General features: G+C 42.6%; 1 protein-coding gene across 1 annotated transcript in view; it reads left to right on the top strand.

Moving 5' to 3' along the window:
- The first annotated feature begins 3,470 nt into the window (after positions 1-3,470).
- Positions 3,471-12,958, top strand: part of LOC146569377 (neural-cadherin-like) — a 101,973-nt gene continuing 92,485 nt past the window's right edge. Inside the window, exon 1 of the mRNA XM_085281637.1 lies at positions 3,471-4,935. Within this exon, the coding sequence (XP_085137763.1) occupies positions 3,936-4,935 (1,000 nt within the window). The 5' untranslated portion in view covers positions 3,471-3,935. The remainder of the gene's footprint in view (positions 4,936-12,958) is intronic.

Below are 12,958 nucleotides of genomic sequence, written 5' to 3'. Positions count from 1 at the left end.
ACTTAACGTTGTTACACTGAAGAAAAAATTAAAAAGAAAGAAACAATAGAGCTCGTGATTTAACGCACCGGAGAAAATACAGCTAGTCTTTTCTGTTTTCACAGAGTTCGAGGTGGAAGATTAGAGGGCTGGACCCTCTAGTCCGACCACAGATAATGAGGGGGTGGCAAGCTTTTGGTTTTGGGCTCATTTGTAAATCAAATGGAAGATGCTACAGGAACACCGTGTCTGACGAAGTTATTATCCTCCTCTCCTCGTGAAGCCTGCAGTATTTTCATATTTTCCCCAATGGGTCGCTCATAATCCTCTCAGCTTCATAAATAGCACATTATTGAATGTACACCATCAGTTCATTACCTTGAACTGGTCGAGTAATGGAAACCTGCCTAATGTCGGGGGCCTGCTGGGATAATTAACTGAGAAAAAGAACTGTGGAGCTTCAGTGTTCATCCGAGGTAATGTTCTCACTCTCCAAACTGCATTTCAAAGAGAACATCACCACTGCCTCTTAAAAATTTCACCTTTTAGTCCGGCAGAGTGAGAGGGACTATTGAGCAGCAGTGCTCATTTTCTTTTTTCTTTTATTTTGCAGTCACTATCTCCTGTGTCTTTTCGTGATGTGAGAAATCTTTTAATGTGCTAATAAAAAGTCGTGATTGTTCCGGGCTACAAGGAGATACTGTTCAACTCAGTGATTATTTCTTAGTGCGCTAATCACCGAGAAAGCCCTAGGCCCCACTAATCAGAATGTAGATATAATAAAATGTCTCCACAGACATGATGTGGCCCTGAAGTGGCTCGTTTTCCCCCTCCTTTTTCTACCAAAACAAGCCTTGCATTAATCAATAGATTATTTGGGGCTTTTTCCTTCAAAGTGGCTGCTGTTGTACTCATTTTATTAAACTTATTCAGTCATCCTGTGAATGAGCGTCAGCTTTTAGGGGGTATACTGTTCTGAGTTAAAAGGCTCAGAATAGACAGTCGGTAATGAGATGGTTTGGTTTGGTTGTTTTTTTTAGTATGATTTTTTTATTTGTCATTTTCAAAACTTCCAGTACTATTATTGGCGAAGATACCATCTGAACTTGATCGCTCACGTTTCCCCATAATTAATATCTGTGTTAATAAACAGTTATGGTTTCTACTGCCGAGCTTAAATCCTACACTAATAGGTAGAAGCCACAAGGGGATCACAGATCATATCTAATTAGCTGTACCTAACACATAAGTGAAATGTTTTTATATTTATTCAGCTCTTTTAACTGCTTTTTTGCCTTCAGGTTGTGATGAGGGAAAATGTCCTTAGGGTACCATATACACAGGAACACTTAAACGAACGGTGCTACAGAGCACACCATGCTGCTCCTGTCGGGCATCATTGTGTTTCCAGAAAAGGCTCTTTGCAGCTTTTCCAGGAAAACTAGTGGGGGGAGAGTTTACATAAATGTTCCCCATAAACGTTCACTAGCGATTAGTAACCTGAGAGCTGAATGCTTAGTCATCCATTGTAAATGTCCTGCCGTTCCTTAATAAACCTGCCTGTTTAAGGCAATTATTTCATCGACTTTTGCTGAATGGCTCGTTTTTAAAAACATCAGCCTACTCTATTTCGTGTTGGGCCCTAACTGCCTGTTAACTGATGTTTGTACTAAATCCTCTTAACACTAACTTTCATCTTTTCAGGATGTTTTGAGCCCATTTTTGCCAGAAGAATGACAGACATTGACATCAATTTATAGAACATATGCCTTTCCTTCAGTCCTATCCTTCATTTGTCTCTGAGGAGTATTTGAAATGCTAGGCTGCAAACTTTGCCTTCAAAAGCTATGTCTGCCTCTATTTGAATGACGGGAATAGATTTGGTCAATTATTCATTAAGTAAGCATGAAGCTTTCTAATGTTCACTTGCTGCTTTCTTCAGCATGAGTTTTTTCTTTCTTTCTTTTTTTGGAAATACCCTGCAGCTCTGAGTTATCTGTTAGAGTAGAGGGATAATGAGACAGTTTCATTATTTTTATTTTTTTAAATTCATTACAGCTTTGTTGTTTTGATGTGTTGTATGTTGGCGTTTCATCTCTGTAGATAACTGCCGCAACCCTCAAGTAAACTATCCCTCACACTCTGGCCTGGCCCCGGTGATTGAATTAGCCTCTGCTACACTATCTCCCATGCTGGCAGTCACGGTGAATTTCACCATGTGAGACAACATGATAAAAGACAGGATTTGATTTGCATTCATGAAGCACTTAGGAAGTTCAAAGAAAAGTTGCCGAGCTCAACAGAGCGCACAGAGTCCTCCCTGACAGTGTCTGTTTCAGGTATCACAATTTCACCTTCAATGGAAACACTGATAATATTGCATGAGGTCATTTCCCATCAATGGGCTCCCTGTCATAGAATGCTCTGGGGTTATTTTGGTGGACATGTTTTGATATGCCTTTCCCTCCTGTGGTCAGAGATTGTAAAAACACCAGCGAGAGTGTGGGATGGCTCACGTGTCCTGGTGACACAGCCTAGAGCCTAGAGCTGGTGCCACATAAAGGAATACAACAAGCAACCAATATGAGCTTTGTGCTCCAGCTGCAGGCTGTGATTCAGAATTGTCTGGAGGCTCGCTGCCTGAAAAGAACAGTTTACTGTAGAGTGGATTTGGCTAAAATTGCTATGATGGATTGTGGTTTTGAATTGATAAGAATCTTTCAGCGGGAGCTTTGATGAATTTTCAAACTGAATACAGATTCTGGCAAGAGCATGAGCATAGAAGCAATGCATGGCATTGAATTACATACCCAGCGTAACATCACACCCCCAAGGCATATAAATATTGATCTGCGTGCATTTCAAGGTAAAAGGCTGACATGACATGGGAGACAAGCTCAACAGAGCTTGCTCTCTAGCCCATTATTTTCTTATCTTTCCAACAACTCAAAGCTTCATACAGTGTTTACTCTTCTGACTCTCCACTTACAGAGAGGTGAGGGGAGTTGTGAGAATTAGCAGTAGACCCCTACAGATTAGGTTTAGAGCGATGTGGGTGCGTGGCACACCAGCAGAGTGGGGAGGGAAAGGAAGAGCAATCAGGGTGACAGTCTTAATTTGAACTCTGGTGTGCATAACGCCATAACGCTAGAGGCAAAGACGCTACTCAGCACAGCCCGTCGTAAAGCAGTCATGTTTACACAGTTTAACAGCCCAGATCCTCGGATTTGCATTCATATTGGTGCATTTTCAGTTTATTTTGTCTCTCTGCGCCATGAGTGCGAGCAGCTCAGAAATGTAATGCCTGATAAGAAGAGTAATCTAAAGTTCAGAGAAGACTTGTGAACGGACTGAACACATGGGAGTGCTGCATGGATAATTCCTCATAACTTGTGCGCCAGTGTTCTCGAGCAAGGCACCTCTAACTGCCGTGTTTGAAGACCGCTGTTTATTTAGCGTCTAGGGAAATGGTGGATCTGCTTTCTATCGACTTTCTCTGGACAGGAAGCACGAGTGATTATCCTTCAGTCGAGAGAGCGGATTTATGTGGCACACCGCTCGGACGGCTGCGCGTGCTCACGCTGTGCCGCCGTGCAGAGGTTTGAGGCAGAGACCCTCCTGACCATCACACAGGGTGGGGTGCACCGAGGAGCTCCGTCCCCGTGCGCCGCCACGCCCCCGCGCTTGGCGCTGTCCGGTGCTCTAGTGCTGAACGCTGGGTGCGAACACAACAAACTGCCTGCAGCGCTGTGGGCTGCCTGCACGCTGCCGTGTTACATGGAGCCGAAAGGCGGATCTCCCAGGATGAAACAGCTTAAAGTTCAGAGGGCTCTCCTGGAAGGACCGCACCGTGGATGGCTATGAAGGAAATGTTTCTCAAGTGTGTTTCCTTTCTTTTTTAAGGATTTCCTACCAACCCCTCTGAGACACTCGGGGGTACATAACTTGCCACCAACATGATTTGGGGTGTTTTGTTATGCTGCCTTCTGACGCCAGCTGCTGGATATGAAGCACAGGAGCGACTGCCTTTCTTCCACGGGCATGTTTTTGAGAACTCACCGCCGTGTTCTAAAGTAAACGGACTGATTATTCCGGTGAGGCGCATCACCGCGCAAAAATGGTGCCCGGTCTCCGGAACGCACTTCAAACTGTATGGAAACGGCAGTGAAGCTTTCCGAGCCTTCGCTCACCACAAGCGGGGAAGTGTATTGCTCAGAACTTCCAGGGTTTTAGACAGAGAGACTCGCTCAGAATACCTGCTGAGCTTAGGTCTGTGCTGCCAGACCTGCGCACCTGGGTCTATCGTCTTCGATGTTGCGTCGGTAAAAGTGGACGTTTTGGATACCAACGATCACAAACCGACTTTTCGCAGTGCAGACAACATTCACATAAGTTTACATGACACCACTGCCCTCCGTAGTGTAGTTTACAGGCTGGAGGCTGTCGACGCAGACAGCGGAAAAAACGCAGAGTTGACGTATATCTCTGTCCCCCAAAATGGCAGTTTCTATGTTGTCCCGAAAACAGGCGAAGTTTTACTGGTCGACTCAATCCTGGGGCTCCCTTCTAAAGTCAAATTCTGCGTTTATGCCAGAGACCACGGATGGCCCCCTCTGACCAGTAAGGCTGTGTTGGTTACTGTCGCTCCACAGCGGTGGGCGACGCGTCCTGCTGAATTAGCGGGGACAGCGAGGGCAGGGCGTTCGCCGAGGGCATTACTTGACCCTGGCTCCGTGGTTTCTCTTAACGTGTCCGAAGACGCCAGCATCGGCTCGGTCATAACGAGCTTGAGTCCCACCAGATTTCAATCAGCCAGCTACGAGTTGATTTACCCGGAGTCAGAGAGCTCTCCGGTCAGCGTGGGCCGCGACAGCGGAGATATCACAATAACCAGGAGGCTGGATAGGGAGGCAGAGCCGTTCGTGGAGCTCACTGTAAAGATTCAAGATAAAAGAGGTGCGTTGATTATTCTTCTGTTAATCGGCGCTAAACTTAGGCCATGTTTCTCTCCCACCCCCCTTTCTGTTGACTGTAATTATTTCCATTGTGGTGATAATGCCCTATTTAAACGGAATGCTTGCACATTATAAGCACATGGTAAAACTGTGCCGCCATCTGGACCCGCTCACCCCTCATCAGAGGAGCCCCCTGAATAGGCCTGACATCTGGAGTGCATTCATTCAGGGCGGTAGGTGTAGCTGCAGCCTATAGGCTTATTCCACAGGTGTGCCACATGGCATCTATACATCCAGAATCCCCATTAGTGACACACTCAGTGGAGACATTGTTAGATGGCTCTTCCAGTTATTTTGATATGGATACGATATTTAAATAATGGTGAGCGATATGGGGCACACTTGTGGCAACGAGAAGAAGAGTATTTTTTAGGTTAAAGATTTATTTTACTTAATTTTTTTTAAACTGACTGAATCACATCCTTGATTGACATAGTTTGTGACTGTGAAGATGTTTTCCGAGCTAATCCTTGCAGAGTGGCAAATCACAGCGACCCTCACTCTCTCATCTACTCACATTACCCCTCTAATCCTCCTCTCATTCACTCTCTAGTCCCAGGGATTTGAAGAAGCTCTGCTACAGTCAGGAAACCTTTCAAATATCGGAGGGAAGGTGAAAGTCGTGTGTGCATCAGATATTCGAGTTCTGTTTTGCTGCTCCAAAAGTTTACCGTCGAGCTTAAAAACAAGTAAAAAAAATAAAATAAAATAAGGGGATCAAATTGATTTGCTTTGTAATTGAGCTGCACAGTGAGCAGGAAACAGTTTGCACTGTTTTCATTTGAATTGCCTGCTGCTGCTTCATTGCACAGCATGTTCTGGATGGTAATTGCATGGCTGATTGGGACACATTCTTGTAAAGGGTGTCTGCAGTTTTTTTTATTCCCCCCCCAGAACAAGCAAAAACAGTCAGAAATCTGATGCGTAACAGAATTCAGCCGCTCCAGTCTGACAGATATTCAGATCTTCCTCCATTTTACCTCTCTCACCTGCAAAACTCTCCTCTCCTGATCAAAGGCATGGCATGTCCTTTATCCTGTGACTACAGCTTGCCAGACAGAATCCTGACGGCAGTCTGGGAGGACAGGCCTTTCTTCTGCTCGTCTCACTCCCAATCCTTGCATACACACATCTCTGATAGAATGAGTCCATTTTTTATTTTTAGAGGTTTCACCTAATATGCCGTGTGGTTTTGCATTAGGATCTGCTTTGGTACTGCAGCAAATTAGTGCTGTGTCTCAAAGTTAAAGGAGAGTGCTCTTGGAGACATTAGAGAAAGAAGGAGTGAGATGTTTTCTAAATTGTGTTTCTCTCTTTGTATATGTTTGTGTGCAATTATGAGGCTGGATAGTCACACGAAGACTGACCTCAGGCACAAAAACAACATTTTTAATGAGGCCCCATGCGTTGTGTCATCTTGAGTTATTTTACTTATTGAACTCTCCGTGGCACTGAGCCATCCGTGGCGCTGATGGTCACCTGCTGAATGTCAAATAGAAAGCTGTCAGACAGCAGTCTAATAAACAGATCAAACAGCATTCCAGGAAGGAACATTTAACGCTCACCTTAAAAAGAAAGAAAGAAAATGTCCGTGATGTGGAAAAATAATCAACAGCATTCTCAGATGGCCCCGCCCCTCCCTGAGCCTGGTTCTGCCGGAGGTTTCTTCCTGTTAAAAGGGAGTTTTTTCCTTCCCACTGTCGCCAAAGTGCTGCTCATAGAGGGTCATATGATTGTTGGGTTTTTCCTCTGTATCTATTATTGTGCGATCTACTGTACAATATAAAGCGCCTTGAGGCGACTGTTGTGATTTGGTGCTATATAAATAAATTTGAATTGAATTGAATTGAAAAACAAGGCCATGGAGATAAATCCTAGAGCTTGAAAATGCATTTTAACAAACTGTACAAAGATAAAGTTCTGCATTACTTTTATAATGATGCAGGTTGCTCGTTGCAGCTGCAACAATGTGGGATTCCACTCTCTTGTTGTAAGTTTGTGCATGGCCTCAGTTCCTGTATATGGCTGTAACAGTACTCGTGAAAAAATCAAGCCTCTGTTCATTTTGAGCAACACTACTGATGTTTCCGTCTTGTATTTTTAACCACTACTTCTATTCCCATTGCTACCATAAGCCATTGCTCGCAGATTAAATGTGTGATTTATTTATTGTTTTTACAGCTTAATGCACGCTTCGGTGGATGATTCCAAGAACACACAGGTTAAAGTCCATGTGGGACAATAAGTACTCTCTGTAATTAGCGGGGGAATGCAGATTTTCTAAATGTGTAGTGAATGTGTCCATTAACTAGTTAATGTGGCCATGAAATACTAATCACACTGGTGTAAGGCTTTCTTATGTTAATGGATTTGCTGTGGGTACTGCCTTATGATTAGAGTCATCAGAAGAGCTGTTATTAGTGCTGTTGAAAAAGGAGATAAAAAGTCTAGTTTGACACTCTGGTTGCATCAATGCCACAGCCTTTTTGTTGTAAAATGTGTAAAATGCTGCTGTTTTACTTTGGCAGTGCTGTGATTTTGTTTTAGTCTGGATGGGCAGACAGACTACTGGAAATAATGACACCTATTGCTTCCTTACTGGGTCTTATCAGTCATAAAAAATAAACCAGAACATTAAAGCTAGGCTCAGATACCTTTTGTGATTTCATCCTTCTTGTGCAGGTATTCCTTTCTCAATGTCACGGCTTTCCTTTGCCAGTGGAGGATTTTTCGGTCATGATCTAATACGTCACTGCATTTTCTTTGGAACAACAGCCTGTCTGTGTTCTTACACCAGCCTGACCACCTTATACTCGTGTATTACCTTCAGTAACAGTTCCACCTTCCCAGATGTCAAAGCAAAGAAATCTCCAGCATTTTTGTAATTGTTCTTCCTTCATAGCATTTTCAAAGAGCAAGCAAAAACTCAGTGTACTCTGTGTATGACCAGTACACAGATCGCATGATAGTCTATGTGTTGTTTGTTTGTTTTTTTAACCAGGACTATAGCGCTCCTCTGGATGGAGATCCTTTTCATTTTATGAAATGATAATGAAAATGCATCTCGGATAAATTATTCTGGCACACTGCAGATTAGGGGAACAGTGTTTCTTGATTACTCTCAGCAGGGGTCCATCCTCACGTACATATTTACCCAGAAGAGCATCCGCTTACCAAAAACTCAGCCTTTGCTCCATGCATGAGTCTACGACATGAAATGTTTGAACACTAAGCATTCTGCTTGAGTTTTTGCAGTGATGGGAAAATGTTTTACTTGGATTAAAGTTGAATATTGTTTTAATTTGAGATTATCATGTAAAAAATTTTTACTTCAGGATATAATTCGGAACTGCTGTTTGTCATCCAGGAATATGATGACAGGGTTTTTGTCAGTAGCCCACTAATAGCCCACTTGGGGAACTTGTAGGGAACTTGTAGTGCAGATTACAATTAATCAAAGATACTTGTGATCTCCACTCAGGGAAACCCAGGGAAGTGCTAAGGCTTAACTTATATACCTAGTTGTTTATCTGTTCATTTATATGCACGAGTTACTGTAAGGTAAATCATTCACTGCTCTTTCCTTCTCGCACCAGCAGCAAATCTACATAGCTTTGTTGTTCTGGCTTTGCCACACAGTGCCGCACATTGTGCCACGTTAACAAAGTACCAACATCTTTTCGGGTGGAAACCCATTGATCATAACTGGAATGCTGTTGAGTCTCATGAACTCGATTGAAATTACCCTACTGATATGTAGTGCTGTGATCCCATCTCATATAATTAGTCATCGCTGTGATTGGTATTTTCTGCAACAAAAGTTAATGTAATCATCCAACATACTGTCGTGTCTGACTGCTTCCATTTTTAACAAGTTGGGACTTGTTTATTACTCTTGCTGATTTCTGAAGAAATGTCCTCGTATTACGTACCACCATCGTAGCGCCGTGGTTCATTACACCACTTACTTTTTTAATTACACCCGCAAAGTTAGGAATTACTTTCTGTTTTGTAAAAGTAAACAATCAGAAAAGATTTTTTTGCATAATCTCTTCTCATTTAATTATACTTTGCTCCAAACTTTATTTAACTGTGCAAGCAAAGCATTTTGTGCATCTCATCATCAGCATTATGTATGGCGAGTGTATGCACATAGATCAAATCAGGATCAAATTTGAGCCTTACCGAAGGCACGCAGTCAGGATTTCAGGACAAGCTTTGACACTAGTCCTTCAGCTGTGTTGCATCACATTTAGCACACAGTAGCATCGCTGTGTTTATTTAAGAAGTTTGTTCTTTCTCGGGGGCCAATCAAAGCATCCTTGCTTTCTCCTTGACTAGATCCCCTGCTAATGTTGGAGAAATATTTACCTTCTAAACTATATTCAGTAGAGCAGAAATCCCCAGAGAAAACAATGATATTTTTCTGACATAGCTTCTATGTATCAAACCAGCAGTATAAGAAAAAAAGTAAAAGCAATGGAAGTAGGCCATGACTCATGACTCACAGAAAATGGTTATGTGGTGTTGTTTTGTGAAGAGGGAGTGAGGGACCTCTACAGCTTCACTTGTAAAGGATTTTTGCTGCCCCACAGAGGATGTCACTTTAGATTTGCGGTGGAGAATTTTTCCTTTTGGTTGTCCCATTCGAAGAATCCCTTTCTTTGCACCTGAGTGGGAATCTGTTAATGGTATTTGACGGGTTAGGAGGAGTATCGAGCAAGTGGTGCATTCCTTTGTGAGTTGGAATGGGGAATATTGAAGTGGTTTCTCCCGCTCCTTTGGGTATCTGTGGGAAGGGTGGCATTCAGTTTGTGGTAATCACCTCTTCTCAGCCCATTTTGTAAGAGAACTGTCTCCTGCACTCTTTCTTTTTCTCTCCTCCACCCTCGTCTTTCTTCCTGTCTCAGTCTCATAGTCAGCATCTTGCCTCATGCTGTCTTTAATCCAATTTCCCCTTTTCCTACTTGCCCCCGCCCCCCAGCTATATTTGCATATTCCCCTTGTGATGTGAAATGAATTGAGAAGAGATCTCATTTTTGTTTGTAATTTGTGACTGAGGGGCTGTTTGTGTAAGTAGAAAACAATTTCACAAAAAGCTGTCTGCATTTATTAAATTTCGTTAAAAATATTGCCTCTAGTGATCGTGAGCATGTACATATGGTTGCATGCGCGTATAGATGGGGATTATTTTTCATCTACACATGTGATTCTGTAAATTTGTTTGTGTACCAGTCTGCTTCATGTTAAATCTTGCAATTGGCTTTTTGGTATCCAGATTCCCCATGGCAAAGATTCTCAGATTCATTGCGTCTGACAAATGCTGTGGAGCCATAACATGCCTGCAGCATTATATTTCTGCTCTGTGGTCTCTCAGATATCAAACGTATGTGTCTAAGCAACATCCTCGCTATCCTCTCTTCTCTACAGTCCTCTCATGTATCTGACACGAGAAAGGAAGAGGGTGTAGGTGCCGCTTTTTAAAAAAGATGGGATTAAGTAGTAAGAACAAGAGCAGAGAGAAGAAGGAAAGGAGCTCTAGTGCACATCTTGAAGAGATATTTAATGTGGATACAAGACATTACTTTCAGGGACACAGAAAGGTCAGGACAAACTTAAATGCTAAGGGCATGGTTACACCGCGTGGCTTTAAGATCACGAAAGTTAAGTGAGGCAAAGGTGTCAAAACCGAACATGAAATAAAAAAGAAACAGAGAAGCACGGAGGCAGAAAAAGATGGAAGAAGTGTGTAAATACATGCCAATGTGTGAGATTGTTGCTTTCCGCACCCTTTTAAGTTTCACTGAAAATAAGTAGAGGGCAGCCAGATGAGAGACAGGGAGTTGTATACTGCTGATGAGAGGTCAGCTTGGTGAAAAATAATTGTCAGATGGTTAGAGGGGAGAAGTGAGAAACTGTTGGGGTGGCAGTAGGGGAATGAGGTGTGCATGTACTCTAGTCTGTAGTGCTGAATGGATGGCTACAGGGCACAGGGGGGTGGGGAAAAAATATAGCGCTGTGCAGCTGCGAAAAGGGCAACGTGTGCTCGTATTTGTCTGAAGATTGTTGGGGGTAAATGGAAGGAAGATGAGGAGGAAAGTATGATCTGCCCTTTGGAGTGGCACGAAGAGAGAAAGCAAAGATGTTCAGTTGAACTTTTTCTCTCTCAGAACAAAGTTCTACACCTTAAGCTGGGTTATCTGCAGATACTGATCCTACTGCTGATCCTATAGCAGTGCTATCTTTAACAGAAAATTATATGTGGGACTAAGTGGGATCATTTTTACAGTGGGTAGGATGAGGGCAGAAAAGTTCTACACAGAGCCCTCTATGTGAAACAGCTAAACGACTGGCGCATCGAATACAAGCATCACAGGAGCACAGTGGAAAAAAGCTTGGAGGAATGGAAATCTATGCCTTTTCTAGTTGTTTCTAATGATTTTATTTTTAACGTTTAACGTCACGTTCGCCTAATTGTTATATAAGCACCGACATGCAGGATAAAACATGCCTTTTCCTGACAGTTATTTTGTTAGAGTTTTCTTTTGGATAAAATCTTTTTGCGGGGTTGTCAGAGATTTTCGATACAGAAGAACAAGATCCTCTATCCAATGTATTCATTATTTGTTTTTATGCGGTTTTCTGTTAAGGATTGTTTGAAAACCGGTGATTTGGTTTGGGTAACCTAAACTGCTTTGTTTAAAGTGAGGGGAACATAACTGTCATGATTAATAATAGTAACGCTGACTCTTGTTGGAGAGAACTCAAAGCAACCAGTGTGACAACTACAAATGAAACCAGTTACTCTCTGCTGACATAACGTTCAAGTTTTAATGGATTTTCTCTCAAATGAAAAACAAATGGAAAAAAAATACTTTAAAATGGCTGCATTCACAATTTTCTCCTACAATATTGCATATTAGAAATTGGTACTTAAAGGAGTAAATGGTATAAGACTTAATAAATATTATTTATAAACATTAATAATATTAATAAATAATACGTACCACATTTTTTCTATATACAGTGGGGCAAAAAAGTATTTAGTCAGCCACCGATTGTGCAAGTTCCCCCACCTAAAATGATGACAGAGGTCAGTAATTTGCACCAGAGGTACACTTCAACTGTGAGAGACAGAATGTGAAAAAAAAAAATCCATGAATCCACATGGTAGGATTTGTAAAGAATTTATTGGTAAATCAGGGTGGAAAATAAGTATTTGGTCAATAACAAAAATACAACTCAATACTTTGTAACATAACCTTTGTTGGCAATAACAGAGGTCAAACGTTTACTATAGGTCTTTACCAGGTTTGCACACACAGTAGCTGGTATTTTGGCCCATTCCTCCATGCAGATCTTCTCGAGAGCAGTGATGTTTTGGGGCTGTCGCCGAGCAACACGGACTTTCAACTCCCGCCACAGATTTTCTATGGGGTTGAGGTCTGGAGACTGGCTAGGCCACTCCAGGACTTTCAAATGCTTCTTACGGAGCCACTCCTTTGTTGCCCGGGCGGTGTGTTTTGGATCATTGTCATGTTGGAAGACCCAGCCTCGTTTCATCTTCAAAGTTCTCACTGATGGAAGGAGGTTTTGGCTCAAAATCTCACGATACATGGCCCCATTCATTCTGTCCTTAACACGGATCAGTCGTCCTGTCCCCTTGGCAGAAAAACAGCCCCATAGCATGATGTTTCCACCCCCATGCTTCACAGTAGGTATGGTGTTCTTGGGATGCAACTCAGTATTCTTCTTCCTCCAAACACGACGAGTTGAGTTTATACCAAAAAGTTCTACTTTGGTTTCATCTGACCACATGACATCCTCCCAATCCTCTGCTGTATCATCCATGTGCTCTCTGGCAAACTTCAGACGGGCCTGGACATGCACTGGCTTCAGCAGCGAACACGTCTGGCACTGCGGGATTTGATTCCCTGCCGTTGTAGTGTGTTACTGATGGTGAC

This window comes from Mchenga conophoros, linkage group LG7, assembly GCF_057382185.1.
Source record: "Mchenga conophoros isolate Kocher_MC1m ecotype Shallow Benthic linkage group LG7, M_conophoros_male_GT1.1, whole genome shotgun sequence".
In the NCBI taxonomy this organism is placed as follows: domain Eukaryota; kingdom Metazoa; phylum Chordata; class Actinopteri; order Cichliformes; family Cichlidae; genus Mchenga; species Mchenga conophoros.
Note: the sequence above shows the minus strand (reverse complement) of the source record. Positions and strands in the feature narration are given on the sequence as shown.